The sequence below is a fragment of the Malaclemys terrapin genome, chromosome 9, assembly GCF_027887155.1.
Source record: "Malaclemys terrapin pileata isolate rMalTer1 chromosome 9, rMalTer1.hap1, whole genome shotgun sequence".
Classification (NCBI taxonomy): Eukaryota; Metazoa; Chordata; order Testudines; family Emydidae; genus Malaclemys; species Malaclemys terrapin.
In genome coordinates, this window is record NC_071513.1 from 47032324 (window position 1) to 47045385 (window position 13062).

The window sequence follows — 13062 nt, forward strand, 5'->3', positions numbered from 1 at the left end:
AATACTCACCAGCAACTACACACCACACCACAGAAACACCAACCCAGGAACCTATCCCTGTAGCAAACCTCGTTGCCTACTCTGTCCCCATATCTACTCTGGCAACAGCATCAGAGGACCCAACCACATCAGCCACACCATCAGGGGCTCATTCACCTGCACATCCACTAATGTCATATATGCCATCATGTGCCAGCAATGCCCCTCTGCCATGTACATTGGCCAAACCGGACAGTCCCTCCGCAAAAGAATAAATGGACACAAATCGGACATCAGGAATGGTAACATACACAAGCCAGTAAGTGAACACTTCAATCTCCCTGGTCATTCTATCACAGATTTAAAAGTCACTGTCATTGAACAAAAAAACTTCAGAAACAGACTTCAAAGAGAAACAGCAGAACTAAAATTCATTTGCAAATTCAACACCATTAATCTGGGCTTGAATAGGGATTGGGAGTGGCTGGCTCACTACAGAAGCAGCTTTTCCTCTCCTGGAATTGACACCTCCTCATCTATTATTGGGAGTGGACTACATCCACCCTGATTGAATTGGCCTTGTCAACACTGGTTCTCCACTTGGAGAGCAGGGAGTTACTTCACATGTGTCAGTATATAATGCCTGCATCTGTAGCTTTCACTCTATGCATCCGAAGAAGTGAGGTTTTTACTCACGAAAGCTTATGCCCAAATAAATCTGTTAGTCTTTAAGGTGCCACCAGACTCTTTGTTGTTTTTGACAATTCCTAATCAATGTTTTTTGCAGGCAAGTGAGTACAAACTAAATTCTAGATCATGGGGCAGGATAATATTAATAATAAAACATCTCCTACTTCATACCAGAGTGTGATGTAAGGTTCTTCTGAAAAAACAGACTTCATGCCTCACTTAGCTTGTGTTTATCCAATCACAAGATGATTTGGCACTTAAGCTTTCACAGAATTGTTTCTATCGATCTATACTACGATGGCAAATGGATCCCTCTGTTAAATCCTGTTTTTACAGGAGTTACTGTAGTAGCTGTCTGACATTATGAAGACCTCCCATTGCTTTTATCATGTCCTTTTTAAAAAGACTTAATCTGAGTGGCCCAGCACTGTGGGTGGGGGAATCCTGGGGGGCAGTTAGGGTGGGCAGTCTTGGGAGGGGGTGGTCAGGGGACAAGGAGCGAGGGGGGGGTTGATGGATTGCGGGTTCTGAGGGGGGTCAGGACGTGGGTGGGGGTCAGATGCAGGGGACAGGGGGCTTGTACTCACCGGGCGGTTCCCTACCAGGTCTTCAGCAGCACTTTGGCAGTGGGTCCTTCACTCGCTCCGACATGCTGCCAAAGACCCAGAGCAAGTGCTATATGCAGCAGGAGGGCCCCCATATTATGTGCAGTTTATGTTTTTTGAAATGTGAATACTATTTTTTCTGAGCAGCTAATAGTTTCAATTTAAAAACCAGAAATACAAGGAGTTTTAACAGAAAGCTTTTAAATACGCAGTTGGTCTCCAAATCACTCTGGGATATGCAAGAGCCCTTGATACAGGCTTCCCCTCAGTAATGGTAGATATTTATGCAGCTGGTGGCGGATGGTAAACCCTGCTTGAAAACCCACTGAGGAGGAAAATGCAAAGGGTAATTTAACACTGAAGTTGAAAATAACTACTGCAAATAAACCTTTGCAATGGATCTCAGGACACAGGAAGGAAAAGTTTTCATCATCTATCACAGCTGCTCTCCCCCCCACATACTCCTCTCTGTAAAACAATGTCACCCATCCAGTCCAACAGTGGGAAGCAGCTCAGTAACCAGTGTACAACTACAGTGAGAGACGCTGAAGGAAACCGAACACTCAAACTGCAGCACTCGCACTGTGTTTGGTGCAGCATCCAACTCATTTCCACTCTCAAATTGCCCTTCTTTATTTGGTTTGAAATACAGGAGGCATAAACCTTAAACCCCCTTCATCTTGGCCGCATCTACCCCCACGCTACCATACATGTAAGAGTAGGCAATCACTAATCCAGAAAGTTACTGGACATCAAGCCACTACCTGTCAACTGGAGCTACCAAAAGGAGGCAAAATTGGCAGTGTCAAGGGCATAGCACCCCCCCCCCCCCTTCTCTGACCATGACTACAACAGAAGTCGTGATTACTGTAGAAGTGCAGCTATTACCCCACCCATGATCCTCTGGTTCCAGGCTCCCAGCAATATATATATATATATATATAAAAGGGATGTGTGTTGAACAACAGGGGAGAGGGGAACCAAATAAATTCACTAGGTATCCCCCTCCTAGAGCTATGGTCTCTTCCCAAGAGTGTGCTGCTGAATCACCCTAGTTAGGGTGGTGCTGGATTGCTCCTTTGTGCACCCGGAGTGGACTTTTCACACAGGCAGCACAAGGCTTTCCAATCTAGCTGGAGACAGATGTGAGCCCTTGGTCATCTTGTGGAAGCGTTCTTGGGAGCTGTCACATGAAGCAAGATGAGAGAAACAAGTAGCATCTTCATAGAAAGGCAAGACAGACCACACATCAGCCACATGTCACTCCTGTCCAATCCTATTGACTTAAAAAAAAAAAAAAAAAAGGGTCTGGGGTTTCCTCTTCACTCCAGGGCAGCTAGTTCTTCCATGAGCTCCTCTTTCTCCCGCTGCAGTTCCTGCACCCGCTGTTTGTTCTGCTCCAGTCTGTCCTCCAGCCACTGCAGGAGGGGACCACTGATAGCAGACATCTGGCTGCAGAGATTCTTGGTGAACACTGGAAAAGACACAAAACAACATGTCAGTGCAGGAGGAAGAATCTCTCACCAGGCTGCAGAATTGCAAAGCTTAAGCAGAAAGGTTTCACAACAATATTTCACATTGAGACATCATGGATCCTCACAGGAAAGGGTTAAACAACAGCTACAAGTCCAAGGGGGAGGAGGGGAGAATACTTATAAAAATTATTTAAACCTGAGTTTTAGATGCCCTTTGGGGACATACAATAAAAATTGACATGTAAACAGGCCTAGTGTAGACTGATTGTTTTTCATAGTTAAGGCTGCGGGTTTGTCACGGAGGTCATGGAAGTCACGGATTCTGTGACTTCTGCAGCAGCCACCGCCCTCCCCCGCCCCCGCCAATAGCAGCAGGAGTTTGGGTGGGGGGCTCAGGGCTGGGGTGCAGGAGGGGGTGAAGGCTCCGGGCAGCACTTGCTTCGGGGGTCTCCCCAGAAGCGGCGACATCCCTTGGCTCCTAGTGGGGAGGCACAGCCAGGGGGCTCTGCGCACTGCCTCCGCCTGCAGGTACCACCCCCGCAGCTCCCATTGGCCGTAGTTCCCGGCCAATGGGAGCTGTGGAGCCGGCGCCAGGGAGGAGGCAGCGTGCAGAGCTGCCTGGACATACCTCCGCCAGAGCTGAAAGATGTCGCTGCTTCTGGGGAGGCATGGAGCTGGGTAGGGAGTCTGCAGCGCCACCAACCACCCTCCCAGCACCAGCGGGATCCCTCCTCCCTCCCCCCAGCTACTGCCTCCCTCCCCGACACCCGCAGCGCCCGCCGGGGACCCCTTCCTCCCCCCAAGCACCCGCAGCACTCCCGGGCCAACCCCCTCCCCAAGATTTAGTCAGGGGTATATAGTACAACTCATGGACAGGTCACAGGCTGTGAATTTTTGTTTACTGCCCGTGACCTGTCCGTGACTTTTACTACAAATACCCGTGACGAAAACGTAGTCTTATTCATAGTCAATATGGGAAAGAGTATCTTATATAATGAAAACATATTTTACACTGAAAGTTAGACATGGCATTGGCCACTCCTGTGGTAGAACAATACTCCATCCTATGGAGATCAGAGTTAAATGCTATGGAACTAATGAGACCTAGTTCCCCTCAGTGATGTGTGACCACACAGAAGTCTACGTTGGTGTACCTCACATGTGGAAGCACCAGTAGGTATCCACAGGAATATGGATTGGCCCCCTTTACCTTGATTTTAATTCTGGACCAGCACAGCTCTAAGATTACCCCTGAGGAAATTCTGCGCCAAAAAAATATAAATTCTGCACCCAGTATTTGGGAATTCTGCAAAATTTGTCAATAAATAAATATGGAGGCTCCGCACTGCTATCCTGGAGCACAGACCACTGGCTACATGGAGGTGGGAGATCTCCCTGCAGCCCCGTCCTCTCCCCCCACCAAGGGGTACGGACTCGGTAGTGAGGCTGCACCCAACCTTGACACAGCGCAAGGGCCGGGCCTGACCCAGAAACATCCCAGGACCCTCCCCCTCCGCACCAGGCACATCAGGTATGGGCTGGCAGGCTCAGTCGTGAAGAGACTTAGTGTGGGGTGATCGGGTTCTGTGTGGAGCATTCTGGGTGTGGGCAGCTCAGTGTGGGGGCCAGATGTGGGGAAGATCTGGATGCACAGGGGTCAATGGGGGCTTCCATGTACAAGAACAATGGGACTCTGCAGGGAGGTCCAGGTGAAGGTGATTGGGGCTCAGCGGAAGGGGGGGGGGGGGGGAAGAGAAGGGGGCCTGGGGCTCAGCGGTGATTTACCTCTCCACCAGCTGCTCCGGGCCCCTGAAATAATGCACCTGAGCTGCTGGAGAGGGGCTCACGACCACTGTTGCGGCTTCCCTTTGCTTCCTCTTCTTATGTTTCCCGTCAGAAAGTCATTTTTCTGAGGGGAAGCTAATAAATCTGCGGGGGCCATGAATTCCCCCAGGAGTAATCTTTAAGATGCATCCATACTACAGTACCCTGTGCTGTTCCAACACCAAATCCAGTTCTATAACGGTTTAAAACCAAATGGATAAACTGAAGGAGGCCATCCAGTTCATTCCATTTGTGATTTAGCCCACATTAGAAGTCAGTTGCCCCCACCCCTCCAAAGACCAGAAATGTAACAAATAATTTGATTCGCTACTGAACTCCCCTAGCCCCCAATATAAGAACGGACAAGTTTGAATGTCAGCCAAGCTGCGGAGCAAGACAAACTACATGGCAAGATCAAAACATAGTGCTAAACTTGGGTGAAGTAATCTGTTCACAGGCTGGCTCAACGCTGAACATCTCCAAGTAGACACACGGTGATACACATTGTGGTCTACTGCCCTCTATAGACTGACCCAAAATTACCATTTTTCAAGACCACAAGGTGACTCATATTTCAACTCACAGTCCAGCATCCTTATTCCCAGAAGAGGAACCCTTACCTGAGCCATTGTGAATCTTGGTTACAGAATCTAGATGGGTGAGGCTAAGGGAAAGAACAGAACACAGCTGGTGAGAAGACAGCAATGAACTGAATATTAGGTGAACCTGAATTACTGAAGACAGCCACCTACAAGAGTGTAAAACCACAGGCACTTTGGAACTACTCACCCTTACTTAATGGGAGTTCCACTGCATTGATCACACCGCATCAAACCATGTATTATAATGAGTATCATGCATTCTCCATGCTGAACTCCACAGACAGAGGCTTATGACAGGAGGGTGGTAATGCTACTAGCATTTGGTCTTATTTCTCAAATACCTTCCCTTTTGATCAGCCATTTTCACTCCTATCACACTTGGATAACCATGATCATGAGAGGCTCATGCAGTTGCCTTAGTATCAGCATCACTGTCATACTATGCAGGCCCCTTACCCTTTTCTAGGCTAGTAGAAGAGTTGCTAGCTGTAGCCTCTCCATCTCTGGGAGTGGGGCCTGAGATACATTCCACTAAGCAAGGATTTGCAGTCTTGTCAGGCTTACAGATGAAAACTTTGGAAGAATTTTTTGAAACTAGTGCCCCTGCAGAGGCACCTCAGGGAGCAGGAGTCATTAACCAGACATACAAACACATAGGATAAAGAGCAGAACTTTAGGACTGAAAGCTAGCTTCAAGGCCCCTCATGATACTAGGTGTAGCTACCCCTTTATTTCTTTCTACACTTGTGCTCTGCTCAGGATAAAGGACTATGAGGGTCAAGTATATTAACTTTAAAAGCTATTGTCATCAACTAGACCCTCTGGTGCTGTGGGACCCTGACTCCCCCTACCTGTGAATTCTCCTGTATGCATCTTGCTCCTCCTGGCACAAGATCTTGGGCAGCTCCACCGCCGATTCCAGGCACACTTTGCCAATGGTGTCATGGGGAACAACATGAATAGGAATTTCAATCCTCTCATACCTGCAAGATGATCACGTGCAAGTTATCATACCTTGTGGTCTGCTGCTTTAGACAGCCATATATTCCATACAGCAGTAACGGCTTGCCCAACAGTGACATCACCATAGCTTTGTTGCCGGGCAGGCTTGCTCGTGCTGACTGACATTCGAGAAGCAGTTTGTAATGGTACTCATTACCCAGTTTAGGAATGGGAAAAAAGAGTAACTAGGAAGTCAGCATTGGCGACAGCCCGATAAGCGTACGAACACTAAGGCTCCTATGGCTTAGATTCCCCTTTAGAAATTTGTCCACTTTCAAGCGGAAATGAGACCTCCTTTACACTTCCATAATTACTGGGATTGACACAACATTTAGTTCTACGTTCAGATGATCAAACAATAATAGTACTACTCATTTAAGTTACCAAGGAAAGCTGACAATTAAAAGGAGACAGAAGAGACTGATCATTTCTCTCCTGTGAGATGAATGTTAAGAAGCTTTTCAGACAGTACTTACTCCGAGCTCTTCTGAGCCTGAATTGACTGGAAACAGGTGTAGAGTATCCGGCCCGTCTAAAAGAATCAGGAGAGATAAACATCAGACTATGGGCAATGAGAGCTCACTTGAAATCCAAACTTTCAAATAATACTTTCCCTGAGGGTTCAAATGTACCACTTTTTGGTGAGGGAGGAGGAATGAAAAATTCTTAATAAGCAAATACTGAGACACTCACGCAGTGGTTCTCAAACTTTTGTACTGGTCACCTCTTTCACATAGCAAGCCTCTGAGTGCAACCCCCCCCCTTATAAATTAAAAACACTTTTTTATATATTTAACACCATTATAAATGCTGGAGGCAAAGCGGGGTTTGGGGTGGAGGCTGACAGCTCGCGACCCCCCATGTAATAACCTCACAACCCCCTGAAGGGTCCCAACCCCCGGTTTGAGAATCCTGGCACTACAGACTATATTAACTATCATATGAAAACTCTTAAATCAGAACCATCTGATTAAATCTACAAAAACCTGGAAAACCTGGTCAAAGGCAACATTTCATTCCCAGTTCATCCCAACTGTTAGCCTCTCACAGGGGACAACGATGTTAGACAAGACACTCTGAACTAATTAGACACAACAGGCCTGAAAGACAGGACAAAAAAAGTCTATACTGAATGGAATGTGTTATTGTGGTGCAGTAAGTTACTTTTTGATGCACACCATTCTGTCTGGTCCCAGAGCTCAAACACCAGCAGAGCTACGAAACAATCTATAGGCTGCAGAATTCTACTGGGGGAATTTTCAAATGCACCAACCCTGAAAACTATCATTTCCCATCAAGTTTTCTTGCTACATTTGCCAATTATAAATTGGAGCTAAACACAAGTTTGCTTCCTCCAGAGCATCTTCTCTAACCACATTAAACTGTAGCATTGTGACCAAACCAGCCTGGAGATTAATTTACATCTGTGCTGCATTTACATTGATTACATTCCAGCAGGCCCCTGACCCAACTCCAGAGTGAACCCTTATTTCAGATACCATTCAGAGTTAAACGTAAGACTTCACCTCTGCATCAAAGCTGAAGCTTCAAACTGGCATATGAAGGGTTTCTCTCCATTTGCAAGTTGCCTACCTTTGTGTTCTTGTCCTCAATGAAACAGGAGAAGATGAGCCCCACAAAGCCCTGGTCCATCATCTGATACATGGCTTGAGTGCGAACATCTGCAGGTGTGAATGAAAACAAAATAAACAGGCTGCTGCTAAGCAGTGAAGGACTGTGCCCGTCACCTGAAACACCAGGCAAAGACTTGCCATCTTTCCAGATAATAGTCTTTATTTTCATTCTAGTCAAATGATTTTTTGGGGGGAGGTATTTTAAAAAGAATAGCTCTCCATGTCCAAAAAATAGCCGGCTTTAAAGGAATATTTAAAAGTTTCCAGTAATGATCTAACACAAAACAAGGCTAAAATGCTAATGTTCTATCTTTAAAATCCTATATATAAAATATGCAATATGAAATAATGAAGTAAAAAGTCAGCCTGATAACATTACCCCTGGGGGAAATTCTGTGCCAAAAAATTAAAAATGCTGCAAAAAATTAAAAATTCTGCACAATTCTGCATATTTTATTTGTCAAAATAACACAATATAATTACACCAGTTTCAATTATTTTTGGTCATTTATTTCAAAATACCTGTCAGCAAGTATGTCTGTAACAATACAGACAACAAAAAAGATTCAGGAAATGTTTTTTGACAAATAGATTCCTTACTAGGCATATTAATACAGAATTCTGAGTAATAATTCATTTAAACTACAATACAGAACCGTATTTATCACACCCCTCAGAAGCAGTGAAAAGGCCTGTGGGAGTCAGGGGTAATGGAGCAGCTGAGGGAGAGGGAAGTAAATTGCTGGGAAGGAGCCTGGGTGTGAACTTGGAGGGTTGTTGGGTATGGGTGGGAAAAGTATGGGAGGCGGGAGGGATTGTTAGGGAGCTTCCCCCATGCAGACCCTGGCTGACCCCTAGCTGCTTCCATTCAGTCAGGCACATCTGCCCCGTCCCTATGTGTTCCTGCACCCCATGTATCCTTGCACCTCTTGTCCATGTGTCCCTCCACCCCAACTCAGACACCCACTCACCTCCATCCTCATGTGGCCCTGCACACCCTCCCCCATCCCCATGTGTCTCTGTGCCCCCACCCAACCACCCCGTCCCTATGTGTCTCTGCACACCCCCATCTCCATGTGTCTGTGCCCCCACTAAGCCACCCTCTGTCCTTATGTGGCTCTGCACCCCCTCCCCCATCACCATGTGGCCCTGCACCTCTCTCCTCCCTGTGCCTCCATTCCCATTCTGCCTCTTCCCCAGTCTGTCCTCCCCAACTAGCCCTTATGAGCCCGTCTGACCCCTCCAGCACCCCATGCTGTCTGTCTCCCCATAGCCCGTCTCCTGACCTGGGCCGACAGGTGCTGCGAAGAAGGCAGGCTCTTTCTCTGCCCTAGATGGCCGGGAGCTGCTGCTGCTGTGTTCTATCACCACAGTGCCCTCTGGTGGGCAAAGTGGAAATGTAGCAACATTTTTGTGCAGAAAAAAAGCTTCTGCCGAAAATTAAAAATATGCGTGGCTCATAATTATGCACACACGCAGTAGCACAGATTTTCCCCGGGGAGTATAACATGTATCCAGACAGGCAGATCAAAGCAATGACCAGACATCTAAGCAGATTTCAACAGCTCTTTTGAAGAAGCATTGTTCTCTTGTTATAGCATACACATCCATGTACAGTAGAACCTCAGAGTTAGGAACAACAGACCAGTCAATCACACACTTCATTTGGAACTGGAAGTACACAATCAGGCAGTAGCAGAGCCCCCCCGGGCGCGCAAAAAAAAAAAAAAAAGCAAATACAGTACAGTATTGTGTTTAACGTAAACTACTAAAAAAGATAGAGCATATTTCTTCTGCATAGTACTGTTTCAAAGCTGTATTAAGTCAATGTTTAGTTGTAAACTTTTGAAAGAACCATAAACATTTGTTCAGAGTTATGAACATTTCAGATTTACGAACAACCTCCATTCCCGAGGCATTCATAACTCTGATGTTCTACTGTACAACTAGAAAAAATAAAGACATCCAAAGAGCTTTGAGTATCTCCTTCTGTTCCTTGTGTTTCTGATTACAGCTCTGAACTTGCTGTCTTGAAAAACACCTAGAAACAGACTTTGCCTACTTTAGGAATCCAGAGGACTTCCCATTTTAGATAATTTGAAGGTAGGGGAAAATATGGGATTAAAAACTTCAACAGTATCACTTTAACAAAAAAAATTGGTCAAAGTGGTATTGTTCACAATGAAGCACATGTCCATGTGAAGCTCTGGGCTGAGATACTTCTTACCCACATGAGACGGCCATACAGTTATGTGTGGATGAGAATGATACCAGCCCACAACCCTCATGGGACGTCCTGTAATCTCAGCCAATCTGTGTGTTAGTCAAGGTACTTTCAAAACAGTGATAGAGCAGAAGAGACTATATGTCCCTTGTGCAAGTTAAATAATAACCACGGGGCAGAATCCAAACATGGCCCTCAAGGGATAATTTGATATTAGTACATTAAAGGGAAGAATGACAGGTGATGGTGTGTGTTGAAACAGTCTTCCTCGTAGCCACATCCTCACAGATGTAACACTTCCTTGAACAGAAGCAATGTGCATTTGTACATAGAAATATATGACAACAATTGCTAGTAAGCTACCCAAAGAATCGGACTCTTGCCGTTAAAAAGATTACATGTAAAAAGGGCTTTTCTAATGGGGGAGTTTTCAAATACACCAAACCTGAAAACACAAGCCTATTAACCTTTCATTTGCTACGAAGTTTTCTTGCTGCATTTGCCAATTCTAAAAGTGAAAGGTGAGCTTTCTTCAAAATACAAAGGCAATCTTAAACTAGAACTCCAGGGATTAGTTATAATACTTTGGGTGTTAGTCTAAACATTCTCTCCTCTATTTGGCACTGGTGAGGCCTCATCTGGAATACTGTGTCCAGTTTTGGGCCCCCCACTACAGAAAGGATGTGAACAAATTGGACACGATCCAGCACAGGGCAACAAAAATGATTAGGGGGCTGGGACACATGACTTATGAGGAGAGGCTGAGGGAACTGGGCTTATTTAGTCTGAAGAAGAGAAGAATGAGGGGGGGATTTGATAGCAGCCTTCCACTGCCTGAAGGAGATTCCAAAGAGGATGGAGCTAGGCTGTTCAGTGGTGGCAGACGACAGAACAAGGAGCAATGGTCTCAAGTTGCAGTGGGGGAGGTCTAAGTCGGATATTAGGAAAAACTATTTCACTAGGAGGGTGGTGAAGGACTGGAATGGGTTACCAAGGGAGATGTTGGAATTTCCATCCTTAGAGGTTTTAAGGCCCAGCTTGACAAAGCCCTGGCTGGGATGATTTAGTTGAAGTCGGTCCTGCTTTGAGCAGGAGGTTGGAGCAGATGACCTCCTGAGATCTCTTCCAATCCTTATCTTCTATGATCTTCTCTACCCATATTAAAAACTGTAGCATTGAATATATTTCTGACAAAACCAAGTGATCAAGAACAATGGGTAATTACAATATGGTTCCATCACATAATTCAAAAAGTGTGGAAAGAGACTGCAGCAGTGGAGAGCTGTAGCACAGCCTCTCAGGCAGAGTATGTGAAAAGGTGGTAGGCATCTTTATATTAACTACAATAAACCAAGGGTGGTACTGAAACCATACGGGTTTGAGGTTTAGAAACCTTGTTGATAAAGCTTCCTACTGAACACAGCCCTTTCTGGCTAGTCTCTATAAAAGGATATTTCTGCTTCAGTAGAAGCAGCTGAAAGCTGCTCCGGAGATATCTCCACTCGATCCTTCCTCTTATCTGAACGGCGCAGGATAATCACAGAATGAATATGAACAATTCTGCTGGTGTCGACCTAATAATAAATGAGAGAGCAAGAATCACTCATCTCTCTCAGTGAACCAACTTCTCAATGAGAGTGCTATCACGTCTTTATTAAAAAAGCATGCTTTCCAGCTTAGATCTCTTAAAACACAGGGATAGGTTTTTCAGTGGATTACTTATTCTAGGTTTTCACTTCTGAAACCAGGAATTTAAAATTCTTGAAGCTATGAGCTTAGGGTGTCACACCAATCTCACAGCTGAATTGGCACAAGTGGCTGACTACTGAAAAGATAGCCAGGACAAGAGTAGCCAGATGTAGGCTCCAGAGCAAGAGTGAGGCACATTATTACCAGAGCTGTGCAAGAAATGCTTAAGCAGAACATGTCTAAACTATGCCAGCTTTGGTCATTGCTATTATTTCTTCAGTTCCCTGAGGATCAGGTTCACCAGTGAAGCTAGAATTTAGCAAGTTTATTTGTGTGTAAAGATGTAACTTAATTACACGTTTTTATGCATATTTCACTTTTAGGGTCAATCAGGGCATGAAAAGCCTACCCAACATCCACTCTCTCAAAAACGAAACCTACTTATCAAGTCAAAACACACAGCCCTTTCCTGCAGGCCAGACACTCACCTGCTGCTTTGACTTGGAACATGAAGAAATGGTCTCTTATTGGCTAGACTCTGCACATCCCCCACCCCTGAATTAATGCTGGTACTCTCAAGCAAACACTAGTCAATGCTGCACCCAGAAAATACACACCTTATCAGTTAGCATTGGGTCATTCCCCACTAACAAGTCCATGTTGTCCCCCAACCAGTAAATTACAGCCCTCCCCCCCAACAGATAAAGAGCCCCTTGTCCCTAAATCTCAGAGTCCTACACTGGGGCAGCAGGACCTCTGGACACATACACAGATCCTTTTGGGGGATGGCACGGTACTACTAACAAGCACCCCATACACACACAGACCTTTCTCCTAGAGAGGGGGAATGTGGTTAGGCCCCCGCTCCAGCAGGGCGTATTAGTTCTAAGGGTAGTGGCTGTCCTTCTCCCTAGCAAGAGCAGAGGCACTGGAACTGTCTCCCCGGGGTAGGGGACACCCTACCCCCTAGTCTATATTGGGGGGGCAGGCTGGCATCCCCGGGGTGGGGGACACATCCAGCCCCTCGCCTATGCGGAGCAGAGATGGCCAGGCACCCGCTGGGGGACACTCCTGCACACCCAGCGCCCGGGCTCTGGGGCCCGCCTGCCCGCGGCCCGGCCGGTACCTCCCCGATGCACAGCCCCATGACCTCCTCCTTCTCGGTGCTCAGCGCGTGGTTGAGGCAGACCAGGAAGGCGTCCGCCTCCAGGTGCACAGCCTGCACCGCCATATTAGCAGCGCCACCCCACCCCGGAAGCGCGGGTCACGCCGTACCCAAGAGCCGGCACTTCGCGGCCAATCCCAGCGCAGCCTGAAAAGTCAACAGCCAATGGCAGT

At 46.4% G+C, this 13062-nt stretch overlaps 1 protein-coding gene across 1 annotated transcript; it reads right to left on the reverse strand.

Moving 5' to 3' along the window:
* Positions 1-1891: 1891 nt before the first annotated feature.
* On the reverse strand, positions 1892-12980 carry BRCC3 (BRCA1/BRCA2-containing complex subunit 3). The gene is made up of 8 exons (XM_054040897.1): positions 12851-12980; positions 11489-11609; positions 10039-10125; positions 7771-7859; positions 6654-6709; positions 6027-6158; positions 5194-5237; positions 1892-2748 (listed from the first exon to the last, which is right to left on the reverse strand). The coding sequence occupies exons 1-8, from the start codon at positions 12953-12955 to the stop codon at positions 2597-2599; spliced, it is 786 nt and encodes a 261-aa protein (XP_053896872.1). The 5' UTR covers positions 12956-12980; the 3' UTR covers positions 1892-2596.
* Between the last annotated feature and the right edge of the window lie 82 nt (positions 12981-13062).

Coding starts and splice junctions, on each gene's coding strand:
- BRCC3 (XM_054040897.1), bottom strand. CDS start 12,955: ATGGCGGTGCAGGCTGTGCACCTGGAGGCGGACGCCTTCCTGGTCTGC. Junction 5,238..6,026: donor GCATACAGGAGAATTCACAG/GTAGGGGGAGTC, acceptor TCTTTCCCTTAG/CCTCACCCATCTAGATTCTG. Junction 2,749..5,193: donor CAAGATTCACAATGGCTCAG/GTAAGGGTTCCT, acceptor TGTCTTTTCCAG/TGTTCACCAAGAATCTCTGC.